The sequence below is a fragment of the Pollicipes pollicipes genome, unplaced genomic scaffold, assembly GCF_011947565.3.
Source record: "Pollicipes pollicipes isolate AB1234 unplaced genomic scaffold, Ppol_2.1 Scaffold_4219;HRSCAF=4965_pilon_pilon_pilon, whole genome shotgun sequence".
NCBI classification, from domain to species: domain Eukaryota; kingdom Metazoa; phylum Arthropoda; class Thecostraca; order Pollicipedomorpha; family Pollicipedidae; genus Pollicipes; species Pollicipes pollicipes.
In genome coordinates this window covers 29,184,136-29,207,997 of record NW_023596448.1, presented here as the reverse complement: position 1 = coordinate 29,207,997, position 23,862 = coordinate 29,184,136, and the positions used below count along the sequence as shown (strand labels likewise).

Here is a 23,862-nt window from a genome sequence, read left to right as displayed (position 1 = left end):
TGGCTGGCAGAATGTGCAACCACGGTGGTCCCAGCATGGGTTGATGTTCGTCAGCATGAAACAAAGTCAACTGCACATGAGCTATGACCTCCATGCTCAGTGCTCACCGCACTACCACATTTCTGCGAGCTCCACTCGGCGTAGCGAGGACAGGCGCACACGCAAGTACGAGCACGCGTGTGCGCCTGCGACCTTCGCACCCACGTCGTCAGAGCCGGAGGCCCCCGACACCGAGCGAGGAGCGCCGATGGCGGCCACTGGCCCGATCTTCCTTACGCAACCACTGCTAACGCCATGGCAAACGCGAGTCACTCACAATTCTGGCCTCCATTGCTGCACGTCCGGCGCGAGCCAAACACGAGGCGAGCAGCCCCTCGCGGGTCCCCGGCTGGTCCAGACGCGGCCGTACCCGGACCGGCAGATGGTCCGGCTGGCTGGCCCCGAGCGGACCGCTGTCTGAGGCCGGAGGCCCGCTGAGGTCGGCCGCGCGCCCAGCTCCGGTTCGGTGGCGCCACCCGAGACGCACCTGACCGCCGGGCGCACCGGAAGCCGGCAGGAGCGGCGCCGCGGCCCCGGCAGGGACGGACGGCGGGGCGGGCCTCCGGGACGAACGGCGCGGTCAGACCGCTGTTGTCCCTCGCTGCGGACAGCGCTTTGGCCGGGTCCCGGAGTCCCAGGGTCCCGGAGTCCCAGGGTCCCGAGTCACGGGTCCGCCGCCGGTGCTCCGCGCCGCGGGTGATGCCCGGCCCGCCGGACCCGCCCGGCGGTGGACCCGTGAAGACGGCGGCGGTCCCTGGCGACGCCCCGGTCCGCGCGCTGACATCAACCTGGCCGGGCTGCGCCGCGTCCGGCCGCACCCCGTGACCCGCCGCAGGGTCGGCGGCAAGGACGTGCCGACGCCGCCGGCCATAGACCCGGCGACTGGCTGGCGCGTGAGAACGACACCCCAGCACCGGAAGCACCGGCCGGTGGACGTGGTACACCTGGCCACGGTGTCACCCACCGCTGCCTGAGTGCCACCACAGCCGCAGTGCTAGAAACGCATGAAGCCGGCAGTTTGTCACGGAATGGCTCGTTCTTCTTCAACCCGTGTTTCGTGTTATACTTTTTGGAAACAGCATTACAGCAGCCTCAGCAGGTTATACAGGCTAATGCAAATGTCGTTGATGTTGCTGAACGTTTCTTTTTTCTATTGCTTCGAAGGATCGTCAGACCTAGCGCGGATCTAGTACAGAAAACAAAGATCTGAGATAGAATCTCTGAGATATCCGAGAAAGCTCCAACGTAATCCGACATTACTCCACCCAGGGAGGGATCTGACTCAACGGGGAGGGGAAGGGGAGGGGCAGATGAGAGGCGCCCCGGAGCGTGATACTGACGTAACGAGCCCGGTGAGTGGCGTAAGCACCGACGTCAGCTGAGCCAGACGGCAACGGTTCGTCCTTCATGTAAATGGCTCTGGCTCGTAAATAGCTCATGAATCTGTTCCTAAAACATTAATGCAGTCAGTGCCATGGAACCCATGTAGCCATGAAGTGTCTCCTCATCATTTGTCTTGGAAAGACTTCTGCTTTTTGACACGAATTATGATCTAAACCGATGAATCTGAACCCATATGAACCCATATGAACCCATATGAACCCATCCACTGACCTCTACGTGGGTAATCAAGAGCACCCAACCCAAGAATACCGCTGTGTTCCGGGCCATGCGATCAACAAAGCCTTCCGTTTCTAAAGGTTTCTCTCCAAGAGCTCGGAAAGACACAATGGTTATCAACACCCGAACAAAGTTACGAGGTTGTTCAGTGCATTAGCGAGGAACATGGCTCACAAACATGAGACAGCAGTACCAGCCTTAGTCCTCGGAGAAAAAAAAACAGGAAAATGGAAATATAGATCACATTTTTCCGTTCTCCTGATTTTATCCGAGGAATAAGGCTAATACTACTGTTTTAACACCTGAACAAATCGACGCGTCTGAGAAACAATGCTCCCGACGCGTTTGAGAAACAATGTTCCCTAAATACTGTTTTAATGTGTGCGTCACTTATGTAGATATATAACTTCCACCTGAGCGACTAAAACCGGGATGGCAGAAATCGTAAAGCAATCACTGACTGATTTAAAGGGCAAAAATTGTCATTTCGCAAACACGAAGAGTTAACAAATAACACAGACAGATTCAGCTCGCTTGCAAAGCAGCTTGCGGTGGGAAAAAACGCAAGCACAACTCCCCACGTTGTCGTATTATCCACACCGGGATGAGGCGGGCTGTCTCATTTGAAAAAGGTGCATTCAGAAGTTGTTTACCAAAAGACAGAGAGGTGCTCTCCAAAAATGTACTAATGCCCATCAAGCTCGAGATTATAGCTGTCTGTAGATAAAAAATCTAATTATCATCCCCAGTAGTTACAACAGGAGGAAACTCAGAGTGAAAACTGCTACAACTCTCCGAATTTTCCTCTTACTGTGAACTACAGGAAAACTCAGTTCAAATCCATCCTTTTCAAAACTTCTTTCTTCAAAGCCTCCTTAGTTCAAAGCTCCATACAAATATGAAATAATCCCTCAAAGAATCGCTCACCTCAAAACAATCCAGTACATAACCAAATGCATTGAACACAAAACAGTCCACCATTGACGCCATGCGGGCAGGAGTATAGGAGAGCTACGGCCGTGCTGGCAGGTTGCCGTGCCGGCTCCCCGACGGACGTCCCAGTCTCGGCGGCCCCCGCCGCCGGGCGCCGACCGGTTGGACGCCGGCGTGGGCGACCACCGTGGGCGCCGACTTCACCGACCCGAGTGGCCTCGAGAGGCTCGGCGCCGGGGCTAATGACCTAGCCCGGAGGACAAGAGCTAATTTACCGGCGCTAAATTGGCGCTAAACTGCGCCGCGCTCATCGGTATCTGCCGCGGCGAGTTGCTCAGCGAGTGCGTCATGTGACGCTAATCAAGACGCATGCTGCGGCTAAGCGGCCACGGCCGGCCGTCGGAGATAGGCCAAATCTCCGACCGAAATTGGAAAAGTTGACTGGATGGTGCACGTTAGGCCGTGCCGTGGTGTCGGAAGTCGGAATCTGACTGAAGGGGATTGGGCAGCGCGCGGCTGCGACGGAGCATCCCCATCGGTCTCGGAGTCTCCCCCCACCGGTCGCCGCGCTCTCGGACGCCCTTCTGCTCGGGCACCCCCACCCGGGAGCCTCTGCATGGCGTCTACCTTCCAGGCGTCTACCAGCGGGAGCGTCCGCTAGCTGCCTCTGATGCGCTCCGGAGAGGTCACGGAGGCTGCCAGGTGCTGCAAAACGCCCCCGTCTTCCTGGACCGGCGATGTTGACCCAGGTCTTCGGTGGTAAACCCTCGCAAACTTCACCAGTTGGAAGGACATCACCTGGTTGGGCGGTCCACAGAGTCCACCAGCGTTGTTGTGGTCTTCCGACAGCAGTGTCCGGACGTCTGCAGCTTGCCTGAGACGTACCGGCATCCGCAGATCCTCTGGCAGCACATACGTGCGGAGACCGTGTGTGGCGGTCCACTGAAATCCTTGTCTATTCTCTTGTCCTGCGGTGTCTGCTAGAAGTTCTGTATTGCTCATCCACCAGCTGTTCCTCATGTCCGCTGGTGATTAAAGGCGTTCTGCTGTTATCCACTAATGGTCCATGTGTCTGCCGTCTGCGCCGGACACCAGCCTGGGGACCTGTCGTAGCCACGCAGCCCGCAGGACTACCCCTGTCGTGCCTGGTCTCCTCGGGTGTCTTGTGTTATCTGCAGAAGTGCACCTGGCGAGAGTCGACAGAGGCACCGCTGGCCATCCTGAGTCGCTCTCGCAGCCCTGCGCGGCAGAGTCAACAGACACCGCTGGCCATCCTGAGCCGCTCTCATAGCTCTGCGCGGCAGAGTCAACGGAGACACCGCTGACCGTTCTGAGCCGCTCTCACAGCTCCGCGAGACAGAGTCGACAGAGACACCGCTGGCCAGCCTGAGCCACTCTCACAGTTCCGCGAGACAGAGTCGACAGAGACACCGCTGGCCAGCCTGAGCCGCTCTCACAGCTCCGCGTGGCAGAGTCGACAGAGACACCGCTGGCCAGCCTGAGTCACTCTCATAGCTCTGCGCGGCAGAGTCATATGAGACACCGCTGACCTCCTAAGCCGCTCTCACAGCCCTGCGCAGCAGAGTCAACAGAGACACCGCTGACCGTCCTGAGCCACTCTCACAGCCCTGCGCAGCTGTGCGTGATTAGGCTGGCCTCGGCTGGCTTCCCGGCGCTGGCCTCCCCTCCCAGGCGTCTACTCGCGTCCCACGCGATGGTCGCTGTTGGCACCACGCTGACACATCCACCATAAATGCACGTACCAGCACATCCGTGACCACAAACGGGGACGCGACGCAGCGCATCCGTGTCGAGCCCGACTGCGCGTGAAGCGGAGGGGTGGCGGCAAAGGGACGAATCGTGACGTCACACCAACGGCCTCAGCCGAAGAGCCGATTCACTCGAAGACCAGCTGACGTCGATCTCAATCAGGAACGCTGCCTGCTGACGTGCGGAGGCCGCAGAGCATGAGATCAGGAGCTCCTCAGCTCAGATCAGGAGCTCCGAGACACAGATCACCACAGTTCAGTAACTCATCAGCGTCCGAAACACAGATCACCACAGTTCAGCAACTCCTCAGCGTCCGAAAGACAGATCACCACAGTTCAGCAACTCCTCAGCGTCGGAAAGACAGATCACCACAGTTCAGCAACTCCTCAGCGTCCGAAACACAGACCGCCGCTGGGCAACACGCACGGCCTACGTTATCTCGCTCAGCCTCGTCGCCTGGGGATTTCGGCTAATCTAAGCTATGCATGCCCCAGCATCATCAGCTGGCTCAAGCATCGGGCCCGCATGGGCGACCAAATGGCCGCGCAGCACGCTGGGCTATTAGCAAGATGCTCCGGCCACACCCAGTTAAGGGTGGCTCCCTCTCATGGCCCAGTGGGTAACGCAGGTATGCTGTGAGATAACGCACAATCAAGATGGCTGTATTCACGAGTCCCTCTATTTACTGTTGTGGGTTTCATTCTTCAGATTAAGCATACGGTTGTGAACCAAGGTTCCAAGAGGGAAGGGGAGGAACAATCGAGGTATCAGGTAATCGAGGAACAATCGGGCCCCTATCGAGCGGGCGAGTCGGGGAAACAATAATGTTTTTATGCAACTGAAAGCAAATCTAGGATGTCCAACAAAATGTTTAGAATCAGTTTAGAATGCCTCTTGAGGTGATGAATCTGATGGTCTTTTAAATTTAGGACAACTTTTTGGACGTTGGTGACTCCGAAGCTACCGTCCCTAGGGCCGGCACAGCAGAAGGGAAGGGGGGGGGGGCGAGCAGAGGAGATAGTTGCCCCCATTCCGGATATTGCTTGGATATGGAGCATGTAAAACTTGATACGAATGCGCATACCTTCGATGCCACTCCCCCTGGAGTAAGACAATGCCCAGGACGGCTCCTGTAAGAAGACCTAACTTTGTCAGCAGGCCCCCTGAAGAATCCTGGTCACCCAGCTCAAAATCCGTGACGTCACCCCCGCGTCCCCCTCCAAAGCGGCACTCCGGATCCGCCCCCTGCTGTCAGCAGCACTTTGTTGGGATAATTTTGGGTGACAAAGTATTAATATCTGAATGTACTTCTTACAATGGACCAAGAAAACAGGCCAGGAAGACAGGGCAGCTGAATCCGACACTCACCCATTCAGATAATTACGGTTCCAAAACTGTTCTCACAACAGCGCGATAACATCACAAACACTCCAAAGCACGCAACTGGCGGAATAACACACCAAACGCTGTCTTGGGTCAGACTCATTACTCCTTCGCAATAAAGGCGACCTTCTGCCACTGTTAAACCGCACTGGACATCCCAGGGCATGACATTTACACCACCGACATCCAGCCAATTCTGAGACAAGCATAGATGCTACGGGTAGAGAGAAAGGCCACGAGATTTATTTCGCTGTCTAACTCTGACAGACACACTTCGCTCGAAAACGTCTGCAGCGGCCGCCTACTGAGCGCTGGAAACGCGACAGGCCATCTCGAACCGCAGCCGAAGCCGAAGTCTGATGTCATCCCGCCTGACAGACCTTCCTGGCCTGGGTGACCACAGTCATTAGATTACGCGTGCCGAGAGTTTATGGGCCGCAGCCGAACCACCGCGCTAGGTAGGCTGCACCGCAGCCGACCTATGTGTGCGGCACAGCCTACCACGCCACGTTCGTACACTCTCCTGCCAGCTCGGGATCACGCGTCCCACGCGTCATTTTTTTTTTTTTTTTTTTTTTTGTTCGCGGCCTCGCGATCCCTAGGAAGCCTGCGGATAAAGCGGGACACAGAGCGGGGATTCGGCATTTCCCGAACAAGCTTATGGTATTGGCGGCCCTCGAAACAGACGCAAAAACCGTGGGAACATTTTCGTACGCAACGTGCTCACTGGACTGAACATCAATCATTAAGTTGTTCTTTCGACCATGGAAGTTACGTACAGGAATGCTGCTAACTAGGAAAGAAAAACTGACAATTGTGGTAATTTTGAAAGCTTTTCATGTTCAAAAAGTAATGTGTCGGACAGAAAACGAAAATGGGAAGTCCGCAGCTGCAAGCAGCTTGTAACATAAAATCAAATGCGTGGCAAAAAGGATCACCTTTCAAACACACATTTATAACTGCCACCATTACACTTGATTTCCATTTTACATCTTATCAGTGCGTAGATTTTTCGACGTCAATTCTCACTTTTCATCGATGTTCTCCATAAGTTAGTGCCGGGCCGAAAAACAGATCAGCTCGACTGCATAGATGATAAAATCCAAGTACTAGCACTGGGCATCCGACCGCAGGAGCCGCTCCTGTCCTAAACTTCGACCCGATTTCTGCAGCATCAGCGCGCGACTACGGCGACTCGTCTGCACCACGGGCGGCCCTGGCCCCGGCCCAGTCCAGCCAGCAGCTCGGGCCCTGAATCAGACCACCGACGCCGAGGAGAGGAGCCGACGGCCAACCCGTCCCGTCCCGGCCCGGTTCGGCACCACTCGTGATTGATTTTCTCCGCCGCCCGCTCCTCCTACGGCGCGGCCTATTGTTCGGCCTCTTCGCCACCTCTCCAGCACGCTGAGGGTGCTGTCGGATGAGGGTGGGGCTGGGGGTGGGGTAGGGTGGGAATGGGGTGTCCGGCGCCGACCGAGACGGCCCGCGGCGCCGTCGGCGCGCGTGCCAGCACCTGCTGCCAATAGTTCCGCTGCAGGACGGCGCCCTGTGCCGGCGGGCCTGAGACAAAAACAGAGCGGAAGTGACGGGAACAAAGCGGGCAAAAAATATTCCGGCACGCAGATAGATAAGAACCGATATGAATTATTCAAATACGTGTCATCCATCAACCACCGGCAAGGACCAGAAAGCCAACGGTAACCTCTGAGGGACTTGATATTTTCCTTCATCTTCGAAATATTAAAACATACGTGGCGTCGGTCCAGGCGCCCCAAAATATCCATCCCGGAATATCGGATGTCAGACGAGAGGTAGCCAAACATGGCTCTCGACTCCGGGGACTCCTGGGAGGGCCGGCACTCTCGGCCGCCCTCCCCTCCCCTTCCGCCATGCCGCGCCGCGCACGGGTCGGAATGTACACATCCGGCCTAATGGAAGGGCAAACCGACCGCGACCGCAGGCCGGCCGCGGGCGACGGGCCAGCGAGAGGATCACGCCGGGCGCCTCGCCCAGCCTAACCCGCAGTCACTCGCTGCTAACTCGCTATCACTCGCTGCAGCCCCACAAGGCCCCATGCGCGATGCCGTGGTGGGGTGACGATGCAGTGCCGTCCAAACACAATCAGAAGTACGCCTGGTAAACGGACCGCCAAAATTAGCTGCCAGTGGATCGCGCATTCTGATCACAAACCGATAGTATACCATTTGCGCTCATTCCAGTAATGGGTCAGAAGTTTCGACCGCGATAAGCCTCGACAGAAAGTGAAGACATCGCATTCTCATGGTAAAAATCATCGATGATGCTGTTAAATCTAAGAACTGCAGCTTGCAACACATTTACAGGTCGCGACGGCCATTCCAACATTTTCAGCACATGAAACTCCTATGATAAATGTAGTGGCACAGCCCTCCAAAGTTATGGAGTGTAAAAGGGCAAATTCGCGGCCGGCAGCGGCCGAAATCTACGACCTTTGCATGGCACGGAGCCATTACATCATGAAATACGCTTCAGTTCGGACGAGAGTGAATCAGAGCCGCCGCAGCTCCGCCTGGGTGAGAGCGGGAGTGTGGGGGAGGGAGGGAGTGTGTCACAGGGGTGCCGGACACGGCGCGCCAGCAGACCGCCCTAATGGTAGCGGGGAGGAGGGCTGATCTAGGGTCGAGCGTCGCTCTCTCTGCAGGAGGGATCGGCGCTCCGCCGGTGAGTCAGGGCGCGGTAACTCATCCAGGGTAGGGAGGGTCCACTGCCGAGGAGGGAGGGTCAGCTGCCGGGGAGGGAGGGCCAGCTGCCGGGGGGGGGGGGAGTGCCCGCTGCAGGGGGGGGGGGAACACAACCGGAAGAGAGGTGTTTGAGGTGGGGGACCACGCGACTAGTATTGTGGAAAACGTTGAGAAGCTTGCGTGGGGTTACTGTTGGGGACGTTGGAGACAGCGGGCAGCGAGTTGGTGGGCATGTTTTACCAAAAGCTTTTCCTGTTTGACGGTGGGCGTGACATCGCGTTTCTGCAACAGCGGGAGGTCGGCGCCTCCGTAAAACTGCCCCGTTTCCCCGTCCCCATGCTAAATCACGCTTATCTGCGTGACGGGCTGAAATACGACGGGCGGAACGACTGTCCGCTGGCAGTTTGTACCGTTCCCCACGGCAGGGAGGCCTGCGCTCACCGCCACGCATCACAGCACGCGCTCGGCGCACGAAACACCCGCAACGGCCGGAGTGTCGGAATGTGTCGGGAAGTGTCGGAATGTTGTCAAGATTGTTTGCTCTCGTCCCAGAAAGTAAAAAGTTCCGTCATTGCTAAAAACTAATTACGTTGTTTGTCGTTAATTTTCAGGACCGGTGTATTCATCCAGGGGGTGCAGAAAGTAGCTTCGGTGCTAATTTACTTCGACAGATTTTACGCATCCAAATTTCGTAAAAAAAGACATTCTAGGTGTCATGATGGAAATTGCGGGCGTCGTATCATAAGATAACGCATGTGCAAAAAGTATTGTTTCGGTGGGGTAGTAAGAGCCGTATAAGATCGCCTTTATTCGCTACGCATATTGTGAATCAATGTGTAAGGAAGCCAGATGACATTTTAGTACAAATCTCCTCTCAGTGGTCCAGCCCAGCAGCGCTCTAGAGGCACTGCAGCTTTTCCACACTAGAGTCAACAGAGTTACCATGGGGAAAACGTGCCATTCTCTCAGCGTTATCCTCATCCGGATCATGATAGAGAATAGCGATCGCGTCGACCAACTTTATTTTCCTTCTTTAATCAAAACACTCAACCATTCCCTGTTCTATCTTTCCCCCGGCCACATTTTATGCCATCGTTCTCCCCGTTCCAAGTGTGACCTAAAGCCCCCGCCCGGCGGCCATTCTGGCGCGGCCGTCAGCAGACCGCGCGCCGCGGCGGAAACGGCGCGCTGTTATTGTACGGCCGGCGCGCCGATGTCCCAGCTGATATAATCCCTCTCCCGACCCTGGGAAACACCCGCTGAGCAAACAGACACTGCACGGGGCGGTCTGGCGCGCCGTGCGTCACACGACGGCCAGGCATGGGGTGCGGGGCTGGCCTGGAGGGCTGGAGCATGGGGCGCGGGGCTGGTCTGGAGCGCTGGAGCATGGGGCGCGGGGCTGGCCTGGAGCGCTGGAGCATGGGGTGCGGGGCTGGCCTGGAGGGCTGGAGCATGGGGCGCGGGGCTGGCCTGGAGCGCCGGAGCATGGGGTGCGGGGCTGGCCTGGAGGGCTGGAGCATGGGGCGCGGGGCTGGTCTGGAGCGCTGGAGCATGGGGCGCGGGGCTGGTCTGGAGCGCTGGAGCATGGGGTGCGGGGCTGGTCTGGAGCGCTGGAGCATGGGGCGCGGGGCTGGTCTGGAGCGCTGGAGCATGGGGTGCGGGGCTGGCCTGGAGGGCTGGAGCATGGGGTGCGGGGCTGGCCTGGAGGGCTGGAGCATGGGGTGCGGGGCTGGCCTGGAGCGCTGGAGCATGGGGTGCGGGGCTGGCCTGGAGGGCTGGAGCATGGGGCGCGGGGCTGGTCTGGAGCACTGGAGCATGGGGTGCGGGGCTGGCCTGGAGCACTGGAGCATGGGGTGCGGGGCTGGCCTGGAGCACTGGAGCATGCGGCGCGGGGCTGAGCTGGAGCACTGGAGCATGGGGTGCGGGGCTGGCCTGGGGCGCTGGAGCACGCGACTGCTTCCTCCCACTCCCACAACCACAGTCCTCCCACCACCAGCACTCCTCCCACCACAGTGGTGGTGTGAGGAGCACCTGCCTGTCTTGTGGCCTTTCAAGGGTGACAGCGCGCAGCCAACGGAGAGAAAGTAATGAGTTTTCAATGCGAGATGACGAGGTTTGAGCAATGGATGAATCCAGTTCCACCCCAAGGGATGCTGCAGGGCATGGTATGGCATGTGGCATGGCATGACATAGTATGAGATGTCATGACATGGCATGAGATGTCATGACGAAGATGGAATGGTGTAAATCGAAATGAAACGACATGACATCATATTGCACTTTGTGGGATGGTTTGGTGCAGCGGGAAGTGCAGCACGAAAAAATAGTAGCATGATACCGCGTGGCATGGTGTGGCGTGGTGCGGTGTGTAGCGTGGTGTGTTGCGTTTTGTTGCGGTGCGGTGTGGCGTGATGTGGTGTGGTGTGGTGTGATGTATCGTGGTGTGGTGTGCGTGTGGAGAGGCTGGAGTGGATTAGAATGGAGTAAGACGAGATTAGATGAGCTGAGTAGAGTTGAAATAAGGTGAGGAAGGGTGAGGTAAGGTGAGGTGAGCTGAGATGAGGTAAGGTGAATGATGTGAGGTGAGATGAGGTGAGGTGAGTGAGATCAGGTGAGGTGAGGTGATGTGAGGTGAAGTGATGTGAATGAGGTGGGGTGAGGTGAGGTGAAGTGAGGTGAGGTGAGGTGAGGTGGGGTAAGGTAAGCTGAGATGATGAGGTGAGGTGATGTAAGGTTAGGTAAGGTAAGGTGAGATAAAATGAGACGAGATGAGATGAGAAAAGGTGAGGTGAGGTGTGGTGAGGTGAGGTGAAGTGAGGTGAGGTGAGGTGAGGTGAGGTGAGCTGAGATGAGATGAGCTGAGATGAGGTAAGATGAAGTGAGGTGAGGTGATGTGAGTCGAGGTGAGGTGAGGCGAGGCAAGGTCAGGTCAGGTCAGGTCAGGTCAGGTCAGGTCAGGTCAGGTCAGGCCGGGTGAGGCGAGTTGAGGTGACATGTGCTGTGCGGTGCTGCGCTGTGCTGTGCTGTGGTGCAGCATGGCGTGACACGGCGCTCTGTGATGGGACTCGTCTCCAGCTCCTCTGTTTCGTGGCAGTGACGCCGGGACCGCGGGCAGCCCACGGGTCAGCGACCTCCGTATCGCTCGGTTCAACCACCAGCAAACGGGGATGAATTTAGACCGCCGCAGCGAAACATACATTATACATGACATCCATGACTTCTGGCTACTAGCCTGCAGCAGCCAGAATTGATCTCTTCTTGTTTGCAAAATTGATCATGCGTTCGGCATTTCAGCTGAATGTTTGACTCTCCCGCCGTCCGGCTCTGAAAATGCCAGCCGTTGCCTTCAACGCTCGCTGACGTAAGCGAGCGCCAGCACAGGAACAAGGCCCCAGAATCCCCAGTGACGCCGGTGGTCGGCTGCCGCTCCGGTCGATCGACGTCATGTCATTATACATTATGTTTATTGTGATTTAGTGATTGACGCCATGGTATACCCCGGTGCGAGGGGTGTGACGCTCGCCCAAGGCGGTCAGGTCAGCAGCCCGACGGCGGGTCCCTCTGGGCCAGGACCAAAGACCGTGCCCTCGAATCCGGCCAGCCATAGAAGGCGGCTTGTTAGGCTTAATTGGTCCAGAGGTAAACCCAGAGGTGTTCAAAGCGCCAACAGCCCAACCAGGGCGGGCAGAATCCGCAGTAAAATGTTGACGGTGTCATGAGCTTTGTTTCTTTTGGCCCAACATGGTCATGTTGAACTCATCACACATGCGCCAGTGTCTGACCGTCATAATAGTTCGCTACCATTGTCTGTGCATTTAGTAGCTGGAAGGATTGTGGTGCCTCATTGCATTGATCGCATTATGATTTCAACACGATCCATACAAGCGGCCCCAATTCGTCGAATCCAACGTCGATATCCAGCAGACGGTCACTTCAGTCTCCAGTTCATGGCTCACACTGAAGTGCGTCACCGCTCACCATGATAACGTCAACCCGCGCTTACCGTGATAACATCACCCCACCCTCACCGTGATGACGTCACCCCGCACTTACCGTGATGACGTCACCCCGGCTGAAGCTGAGCGACTGCGGGTCACTGGCGTCCCTGTGGTCTCGGACGGCGCGTGCTCGGCACCCGTACACCGCCTCTGAAACAGGAGACACGCGCCGCTCTCACACGAGGCCACGGACGGGGCACGCGGCGGCGCCGGAGACGGCAGACAGCCGGACCTCGGCCAGCCCGCACCCCGTGACTGCACACCGACTGCGAGGCGTTGCGGCACAACTGGCAGGTGTCTGGTGTCCGCTGAGGCCGGCTCAGAAGTGAGGCTGGCGAGGACAGCTGCACCGACGGATGAAAGCACCAAAGTCTCATCGCAAGCATGCCGCCCGCAGGCAGCGCGTATCCATGGTAACCGCGAGCCAGCGAATGGATATTTCCGCTATCCTCCCGCCCGCCTACAGCTCTTATCGTATTGTCGTCTGGGTGCTGCAATGCCAGTGCAAACAGTAACGCGGTATCACGCGATCATCACCATGCCTTTGCATCGCACTATCAGCTGCGCGAGCCATCTATAACGCCGGGCGGTCGCTATCTGGTGGCGCCGGTGGCGCCGGTCGTCTCTCCAGTCTCCATTGTCTCTGAACGCCGGCTCGGCTGAGCAGCCGCCTACACACGGGTAAAACCCCGGACAGTCGCCAGTGACGCGGATGATAAATCACTGTCGGGATCCCACCATAATCCGGCGAGGCGCCGGACCGGGCGGCAGCAGCGCGTCAGACGGCGGCGGATCGAGGCACGCTTCTCATGCGGACGAGTCCACCAGCCAGGAGACCACGTGCGTCGTCAGTGATGACGCTGTTGAATCCAGTTGTTTAATTATATCGGGTACAGATGAAGGCAGATCTTGACGTTCCGCGGGGTGGCCTTTTCCCCCCACCTGGACTCGCCACTGGCAGCACGGGCTACGGCCACCGCTCCCGCCACGTCCACACGCTCATTTCGAGCGAGAAGATGAAGACATCATTCTGGGCCATTTTTCTAATTTAACGCTCCGCGTAGCGACTGTCGAATACTTCAGCCGGTATAACGAATCGCGTAATGGGCGAGAAGGATTTGATTTTTCAGCAAAATGATGGCGCTGCGGATCTGGCAGCACAGATTTGGCAGCCGCGTGGGTTGCATATTGAGAGGGCGGGGATGTGGCGTTATACAGGGCACTTGGATGTGGTATGCCGACACGGATCAACACAGATCAGCTGAGCGGTCAAGCACAGTACATGACGCCGGGACCATGAGTTGTCGACCTAACAAAGGTCAACACTGGGACGCTGAGCTGTCGACCTAACAAAGGTCATCACCGGGGCCCTGAGATGTCGACCTTGTAGCAAAAGTCTTCATCGGAACCCTGAGATATCGACCTCACAAAAAGGTCAACATCAGTACCCTCAGATGTCAACCTAACGAAAGTCAACATCGAGACCCTGAGCCACCGACCTACCAGCGGCACTTCGCTTATCACTCGGTCACAAGTAAATGTTTGCTCGCCGGAGCGCCACGCGCCCCGGGCGGCCCCTGAACCCAGCTGACCCGAGCTCCCACCCAGAGCGGCCAACGGCGGCGTCCCGCTGGCGGCCATCTCGCGCCGCCGGCCGGGTCAGGAGGCGCTCCGCTGCCGCCGGCCGCCTCGCCGCCGGGCACATTTGCATGCTGAGGGCGCCGGCTGGATGTGACGGGCTAATCGGCGCCGAAGCGGGCAGGCGGCGAGCTCCCGGCGCGCGAGCGCTGCGGCTTAGCCCGGCCCGGCGCGGGGATCGCACCAGAGGCGGCGGCGCGGCCCGGCCGGAGCGCGGCAGGAGGCGGACGGCGCAGCGAGGACGGGAGCGAGCGTCAGCCGGGGGAGTACCACCGAGACGCTGGTGCGACTCTATGTAATGCATAATAAACATCGGGCTTGAGCCGCTGGGCGGCGCAGGTCCAGCACGGCGGCGCCCAGCTCCAGCACGATCAGCAGTCAGCTCCAGCGGCGCAGCGGGCGCCTCCTCCCCCCCCCCCCCCTCCGGCCGCCGGCTCGTCGGCCTCCGCCGCGCCGTATCGGCCCATGTTAGCGATCAAAGGCGCTGACGACGGGGTGATCAGGAGGCCCCTTTTGAAGCCTACTGCATTCGGCGCGATCCCAGCGCTCCATTTTCAGCCTGTTTTGTCTTCACGGGCGGTGAGCCGGTACTGATCCGACCCTTGGCAAACATCCCGACCGACACGCTTCGTTTGACTTCAAAATGACAGGTATCAGGGAAAAGCGTTCGCGCGCACGCACGCACACACACACACACGCATAGACGCACGCAGGCACGTACACACAAACAGGCACACACACACACACACACACACACACACACACACACACACACACACACACACACACACACACACACACACACACACACACACACACACACACACACACACACACACACACACACACACACAGACGCGCATGCAGTACCTACGCCGTCCAATACAGCCAGTTAGCTATCGTGGTATACCGGCGTTTGGACTCTAAGCTAGAGTGAAGAAAATTCAAACAAACAGTCCATGGGTTGGCGATCAGTATGCATAATGGAATGAGACCATGGAAGCCTACACATTCGACTCAGATGAGGACTGTACAGGCGGTAGGTTGCATGCCTGATCACGTATCGTACAGCGTTGCAATTTCTGAAAGAAAAAGGATTGTTCGGATAACTGTATGTACAAACATTAGAGAGCTTTGCCATGAACTTTATGAAATGGCGCGCAGTTTACGTATGACGGCATATTTTAAAGGGATGGACGAATGCATGCATGCAATGCAATGCATGCAAGGCATGCATGACTGTTAAATGTTGAGCATGCACTCAGCCTTCAGTTCTACTGTAACTCAGACTTCGACAGGCGGACATGCCTCACGTCGGCTCTCTTTAAGGTAATCGTTTAAAGTATGATGCGTGTTTTTTGGTTGGTGTATTACCAAATATTGAAGATGAGTCCCACTTACGCCTTTAATCAAATGTGACTACCAAAACTTGCAAGACTTGACGTTGACACATTCTTTTTTAAAAATCAGGATTTAAAAGTTGCAATTTCTCGCTGAAGCAACGAGTTATTAATCACTTAAGAAACTTCACGCCTGGAAGTGCTGAAGCCAGATGATGCTTGGATAATATGGAGTCTGTAAACTATGTTCAAGAAGCCTCTAATTGTGACAGAATATTTACGCCGGTTGCTGAAGCCGTCGTCTGACATGTCATAAATTTTAAATGGCGCCGGGCGCCCCAAGTTTCCTGTGTGCGCGCTGGCCCAGTGACCTTTCTGGCGAGAGGGCTGCGCAGCTCTCTCGCCCGGACCAGTCTGGCCGGGGCAGGAGGCGGCGGCGGCCGGGCAGAGCGCGAACGCCCCGGCACGCCTGGACCAGTCTGGCCGGGCAGGAGGCGGCGGCGGCCGGGCAGAGCGCGAACGCCCCGGTACGCCCGGACCAGTCTGGTCGGGGCAGGAGGCGGCGGCGGCCGGGCAGAGCGCGAACGCCCCGGTACGCCCGGACCAGCCTGGCCGGGGCAGGAGGCGGCGGCGGTCGCTGGCCTGCCGGGCAACGCCCGAACACCCCGGTACAGCGGGCCTGTCTGGAGGCGGCGATAGCGCGGCAGCCGCTGGACCACTACGGGAGGAGGGGGGGGGGGGGGGGTCGGTGTGCGGCCGCGGCTGCACCGCTGTCGGCCCACCATGAAGGGAGTGGTGAGCTATCAGCCGGCGCCGGCATGGGTATCCGGCACCTGTGAGTGTATCTAGTGGTATTTGACGGATGATCCGTATGTGGTAGATTGGAAGCACGCAAGAGTGCAAGCTTGTAAAAATACGAATTGAGTGCATCTTGAGATTCACTCTAGCTATAGCTGTTGCAAGCAATCGTTGACTGTTCGTCCGTTGTTTCGGGAGGTACAGCTCAGGCTATATCCATCACTCGGTGACGGTTAACAACCACACCGCTGTAAGTGGATGAGCATCAGCGCGTAATAGTTTAAATAGATAATTTAGCTGCAGCCTGGTTGCTGAATTGGGCTGCAAAGTGGTAGACAGGCTCTACGGTACCTAAATATACAATTCCGGATATTGCACATGTTTGAGGTGTCGGCACTTCCGGTATTTCTAATTTAACACTCAGGTGAAGGGCTTACCGATCTGTATGAAATATCAATTGTCTCTGCATGAGCTTGCGTTCAGCGAGGCGTATTCTGACCAATCAGGGTACCTAGTGCAATATCACAACGTGTCACAGCACATCACAGCTTACGTAACGCGTGGTAAGGCGATCACATGCCGCAAGGGTGCATACATGATTGAAAAATGAAATTTTGCGCATAACGCTCAGCAGAAAAGTGCGCAGCATGAATTAACGAAAGTGCGCGACCGGATTCATCCGAACCTCGCACGGATGTCACATCTATGGGAGTGGAAGGCCCTGACCCAAGTCTGTGTGGAAATTGAACATTGAACATTTTCCATTGCACTGCCCGCAGTTGCACATGAAAAGGACTGACATGATAAAACTTGGCTCATGTACTCCCCCTGCCGCACATGTACTCCCCCTGTACTTTCTGCCGTGCCTACGCCTCTGAAGCCCGGCGGCCGCATTCCGGACCAGCATCGGCTGCACACGGCCTCCAGCCTACGCGACCTCGCGCCGCGCGCTCCCCGAGGGCGGCGCCGACTAAGTGTCGCCATAAATCCACCATGTGTGTAAAATGAAAGCCAATATCGTAAAGTTGTGGTGCCGGCGCGTGCCCAGCCCTAGCGCGCGCCGGCGGCGAAAACAACGGCGCGCCAGCCGACGGCGAGCGGGCCGCCACCGGACCACCGGCGTCGTGAGCCAACTGCAAATGATGAGCACTGCTGACAGCGCCGTGCGCCGACTCCGAATGGCGCGGACAAAGCGGCCAAGACGGCAGTGATACGCTGACTGTGGCGGACACGGACCGAGCGGGTTCGAACAGCGGGGGTGCGGCTAACAATGGAGGAAACCGTGGCTCGACAGAGCGGCTCCAAACGGCGGTCATGCAACGAGGGCTATCAGGGTCACACGCAGAGCGACTCTAAAGCGCTTCACGAAAAGCACGAAAGCCCCTAATGAGGCCGCATGGTCCTGCTGGCGGGAACAAAGCGCTGCAGAGTGAGAGATAGACAGTGACCAAAAACTTGAAATTGCGAGTAAATCAAGCGCCCTGGTGGAATTTCTATGATGAAGACGTGAATGTGTCTGTGAGCTGACTATAAATGACAGACACAGCACGTCTGTAAATGTCAAGGACGGAGCTACACCGGGGGTCTCATCCAGACGAGATTGGCTGAGGGGACCCGAAGAAGCCCTGCCGGGGTGACAGCTCGATCGAAGCTCACCATGGCCTGTGCTGATGACCTGCGCCAAACACCGAGGGGTGAGCTGACTGGTCCGTGCAGACCCCGTCTCCGTTCCCTAGGTTGTCACGAAGCAGTCAGCTGGGTCAGCAGAGGTCCGTGTCAGCCCCACAGTCAGCCGTGTCGGCAGAGGTCCGTGTCAGCCCCACAGTCCGCCGAGTCAGCGGTGGTCCGTGTCAGCCCCACAGTCAGCCGAGTCAGCGGTGGTCCGTGTCAGCCCCACAGTCCGCCGGGTCAGCGGTGGTCCGTGTCAGCCACACAGTCCGCCGAGTCAGCGGTGGTCCGTGTCAGCCCCACAGTCCGCCGAGTCAGCGGTGGTCCGTGTCAGCCCCACAGTCCGCCGAGTCAGCGGTGGTCCGTGTCAGCCACACAGTCCGCCGAGTCAGCGGTGGTCCGTGTCAGCCCCACAGTTCGCCGAGTCAGCGGTGGTCCGTGTCAGCCCCACAGTCCGCCGAGTCAGCGGTGGTCCGTGTCAGCCCCACAGTCCGCCGAGTCAGCGGTGGTCCGTGTCAGCCCCACAGTCCGCCGAGTCAGCGGTGGTCCGTGTCAGCCTCACAGTCAGCCGTGTCAGCGGTGGTCCGTGTCAGCCCCACAGTCAGCCGAGTCAGCGGTGGTCCGTGTCAGCCCCACAGTCAGCCGAGTCAGCGGTGGTCCGTGTCAGCGACGCCGGCACAACAGCCGACCGCCCAACCCATCGACCCCATCGCGCACAGTAGATCGAGTGTACAAGCAGAGCTCGCGGCCGCAGCCTCGGCAACGCCCCACAACAGAGCGACCGGGCAACGAGGCTGAGCTCGTACCGCGCCACACCGGGCAGCGAGGCTGAGCCTGTACCACGCCACACCGGGCAGCACAGCCGACCTCACACGGAGGGCCGGCACAGCCCTGACAGCACCCAGTGCGCCACAGCCGACAGCGGCGTGGCACGCGGGGCAGACACGGCCGCGTATACTGCGCCGCGGGGGCCGCCAAGCGTCGCTCGTCGCTCGTCGCTCGTCGGTCGATAAGCATCGCCGCCTGATTGGAGCTCCGGCTGATCGTCGGCATCGACGGCCGCCGCGGACTGCGATTAAATTCCTCGGCGACCGACGGGGGCCGGCCGGTGCGCCGGCACACGCGCCGCGACGGCCGCCGTGTCCGGGTCCGAAGTGCGCACAGGCGCGTGCCGAGAGCGAGAGCGGGACAGGCGCTCTGAGCACTCGAGCCGTGATGGCGAATCTTGGTTTCCGAGTCTTGGTTTCCGACTGATTTCCGAATCCCGGCGCTCGCGGCAAAGAGCGATGCTGAAGTGACGAGGTGGGGAACAGGGCGCACCTAGCCAGCCGACACCAGGCAGGCAGAAAGGCCCTCTGAAAAAGACGGAGTCGCGCAGCCCTCGGCCGACAGACCGTCAGGCAATTGTCCGCCGGTAACCGGATATTGCGCACAGTACAGCTCCGTCGCACCGCCCAGACTCTGCTGCCTGAGCCCCGGTGATATCAGGGACACCAGCCTGGCGGTGGCAGCGAGACGCAGTGTGTCAGGGCATCTGGCCTCGGTCGCTCCCGTGAAAAGCCAAGCCTGACACTGAAGAAGAGCTTTTGGAAGTGCCGGGCGTTCTTTCAGCACATAAATGCGTTTTGTATGCTGCATCAGCCGTACCGCATTTCTTTTCAGCTGGCACAGCGCAGCGCACCCACGCAACGCGAACAACTGTCCTGCCCCGGAAGCCATCCGCCCACACATCCCGCTGGCGTGGCTCGGGCGAGTTCGTCGGGGCCGCCGCGACCGCCGCCCGGCCAGACGGCGCGGCGCCGCCGGCCGGCACCACGTGACCGGTGACGTCACTGCAGATCGACGCCGGCGGGCGGGCGGGCGCCCCTGCCCCCCCCCCCCCCCCCCCAGCCGTCACGCGAGGCTCACGGCAGGCTGGCCTAGATGCGGAGGGTAGGAAGGGGTGGGGGGAGGGGGGGGGGCGTGGGTAGGCCATGTTCCGCGAACTCTGCACGCATGCGGATCGAGCGCAGCCTGGTTCAGTCGCCACTTCTCACCGCAGTGTATGGCAGTCGCAGATCTGATTGCTTAGTCAGGTGCTAAAACTTCACCAGGTGGCAAACAAGCACCAGTAATTGCCGTCCGGCACATGTAAATTTGAGCACGCATTAATTCGGAGAACAAGCATGAAAAGCTATAGACCAAAAGCATCGGATGTCCTTGCTCACATTGGTCGAAACATTACCTTGGTTCAGCCGCTTCCTTGACTCAAACGAGTTTACAAGATGAGGAGAATGAAGGTCTGTGCAAAAAAAAGAAAGAACTAGGTCTCCTACTGCTGGTATTTTGTATCCTTTTTTCATATGCATATCCAAATTTCCATTGTTCTTTCAGTTTGTTACCTTTGTTAGCGTCCCCGAAGTCTGTGAGCGCAAAGGAAAAATAGAGAACAGATAGAGTGGGAGAGAAAATGTAGAACTGAGAGCAAAAAAGAAATAATGGCAGAATTCCGGCGAGGAAGCCTGAAAAACAAGGATTGAAGAGCATACAGAAACAACAGCAGAAACGAGGAGCGGGGTAGCGAAAATCAGAAGCAGAAGCTGCACTGCAGTCAGCCGCCACACGGCCGGCCCGTTTGAGGTCTGCTGCTGACCCGCCGATGGCTGAAGAGCCGGCCGCCTGTCTGGTCCGGCTGCCACGGCCCCCCCCCCCCCCCGCCACCACCCCAGGCGCGGCACGGCGCGGCGCCGGTCACCCCGGCAGACCAGGACGCCTGGCTACAGCACGGCTTGGCCGGCGTCAGGTCAGGTCGGGTTACGGCTCATCTGGCGTAAGGTCAGGTCAGGTCACGGCTTGGCCGGTGTCAGGTCAGATCAGAACATAGCTCGGCCCCTAGCTTAGCTCCTAGCCTAGCCCAGCTTAGTTCGGGCCCTAACAGAGCCAGGTCAGGCCACGGTTCGGCCGGCGTCAGGTCAGGTCACGGCTTGGCCGGCGTCGGGTCAGGTCAGGTCACGGCTCGCCGAAGAGCCTGCGGCAGCCGCTACACCAGTCGCACACAGTTCTACGCGCTGAGACAGAGCTGAGACAGCATTCTCCATTAGCTCCGGATTGATTCCGCCAGTCACCACTCGGGGTTTTGTGTGACAGAAAATCGTTACCGATAGCTAGCCTGTGGAACGCACACGGCCCGATACACGGACCCGAGTCTGTCCCTCAGTAATTGCGAGCTCCGGGCTTTGGGAAAAACATCGATTGGAAGCAATCAAAGAGTCCACAACGCTAGATTATTACCTGCTGTTTTCAGCGCGCCTTAGGTTTTTACCAATAAGGCATAAGAGAAAACAAGGAAACGAATGCCTTGAGGCTCGCAGTTACCGATTTCTACGGAATCCCATCAAGACTGGCGTGGAGCCCGAAGTCGTACCGTTGGTCACAAAAACTGCCCATACCTTTGTGCGTGGCTTTTATATCTGTTGGCTTTGTGCAGGGTATTCTACGAGCCCAGACTCTATCAACCGAGCCAAAAAGCTCGCCATCACTTGGAAGGGTTTTCCTGAAAATATTTCCCACGGCGCAACGGACTTCTTCGCACCACCGCACATAAAATGTGCTAATATTCTGTCGCGGCGGAGATTCTAATGCTTGTTTTCAGTCACTCTGACAAGGCTGAAAAAGACAAACTCCACACGGAGCATGGACAAAAAACGCATTCTGAAACTGGTAAGTATTGCAGTACGTGCAGTGCACGCCGTCAAAGAACGTGCTATCATCCCCTCCACTGCCTTAAAAAGATGTCTTGCACTTGACAACAAATGTATCAGACCGCTCACACCTCCAAATCCTGTCCCCATACCAGCTTCTCCAGTATAGCGGTGGGCCCGTTAACCGATAGAGCACTCAGGCTGTTGAAATTCCAAACTACAGCCCAAGGGAGCAACGCAGCTCCAGCGGGAACTTCTCCTAGTTAGGAGCTTGTTCTGTCAATTTGAGAAAGTACACATGATCAAAGCAAAGATTCCGCCGGGCGCCTGCGGAGTTTGGCAAAGTTTTCAGCCCGTAACTGAATTCCCCGAGTAGGACTTATCGAAAGCTATTTCTCGGCGAACGGAGCATCCATTCACAACGCGATGGCCCATTTGGCGTCCAGAAACCGATTGGCACGTAACGGTGCCGAAAAAATGTGCTCTGCAGGCTACATGAGTAGCACATAAAGGGATGGACATAGATGAAAAGTTGGTCACTACAGGGCCGGGTGGCAAGCAGCTTGATATGAACGTTTTATTCGTGAAACGGCTGGATGTAGAGGTTAATGGAAAGCAAGGGCAACAACTTCGATAAACGGGAGGTTCTCATTTAACGGCGGCGAAGCGAAAGGCTTGAAATGCAAATTTAGCCAGCCAATATGCGCATCCTTCGCCTGCTAGAGCTTTGACTGCACCGCCTTTCCGGTCGAAGTTAGAAACGTCCATTTTACATTCAACGCCGACACTTTCGCCCTGGTTCCGCGCATAAAAAGACGACGAAAACAGCATCTCGCCCCAGCAGAAACCAACACAGCCATCCATAAACCGTTATTTGCGCAAAGAGCAAATTTGCAGAGCCTATGCAGCAGAGGGTAGCGATCAGACAGAGAGCTGCGAGCGAAGAGTGCATTAAATTATGCACAGCAGAGAAGATGGCACGGCAGGGCAGACGCAGACAGCGAAGCGCCGGCCTGCATCTACGCAAGCAGAGTTGCGAGCCGCCCTGCTGGACAGGTAGGTGCCTCTCCAGCTACTCCAGCACAGTCATCAGCAGCGCGGTCTGCCGGCCATTTAGGCGGGATTATGGTGATGGTGGCGAGGGAGGGGTAGCATCACTATGGCAGAGGGAAAGTTGGGACGCTTCATAACTGCTATAGTTCCCTTTAGTGCGTCACGTGGGTGGAAATCGATCAAGATTTCCGTTTGAGCATCAAAAGTACGTGCCCTGAGCCCATCCCATCCAAGCAAATTTAAAGGGAATGTACCACATCCGAAGATATTGAGGCAAGCGTCAGATGTCATGAAATAAGCTCACATGTAACTATTGGCTATGACGTCAGTGTCGCTGCCAAACTGGCCCTGTCAGATTTGCCAACGTAACGGACGGGCCCACTCACTTGTAGTACTTTGACTTGCCGAAAGGTGGTGTGTTTAATGGGAGCTCTTGTTTATTTTCCGTGATTGTACATTTCTTCTTACATCCACATATTCGGTTTTGGCGCGTTTCTGAAGTTATTCAGCTGCCAGTCTTCTTTCCGTCGTATCAACTCGTAGCAACTCGTACCACTATCCAAAATCCTGTATTGTGTAGCATGAAACGTGATAGGTGTTCAAAACTTGCACTCAAGGCATTAAATTGACAGAAGGCCAACTGGTGTCCCTTGATGCTGGATCGTTAATGTGCATTGTTATTTAATGCGTGTCGTGCTGACGTACGCCTGACACGAATGATTCGGCGAGCATAATTGTTTCGTCTTTTAACACTACAAAATCATTGAGATAACGTTATTCGCGTGAAGTTTCTATGACATTATGTATGCCTGAGTGACTTTGCAATAGTTCACGTGAAATAGTCCGCATAACTTGGAGGGTGTCCAGCCCAGAAACAACAGTATTTTGAGTCTTAAAAAGAGCATGACTGTGAACTGTTCTGAATGATCTTTGAATGACTATCTCAGATCACAGCTCAATACAAACGTCGAACAAACGTCAATACAACTTTAACAAAACATGAGCGCGTGGGATTTGTCAAAATCAATGAAACCTTATATTTTTTATCCATGTCATCGGCAAAGTCATTTCGCTCCCGTCATGGAGGCGGCCTTCTTGGACTGTACCTGGGAACCGGCACTGGACGCCAGACATCTATTTCAGTACGGACAAGTTTCCACATCACAAGAAAGGCAAACTGCGCTGCGATGATATCGCGTTCAAATCAGCCGATAGGGCGTAA

General features: G+C 57.0%; 1 protein-coding gene across 1 annotated transcript in view; it reads right to left on the bottom strand.

Moving 5' to 3' along the window:
• The window catches only part of LOC119095139 (intersectin-2), a 151,655-nt gene that overhangs the window by 81,853 nt on the left and 45,940 nt on the right, over positions 1-23,862 (bottom strand). The window contains exon 3 of the mRNA XM_037218022.1: positions 12,519-12,613. Within this exon, the coding sequence (XP_037073917.1) occupies positions 12,519-12,613 (95 nt within the window). The remainder of the gene's footprint in view (positions 1-12,518; positions 12,614-23,862) is intronic.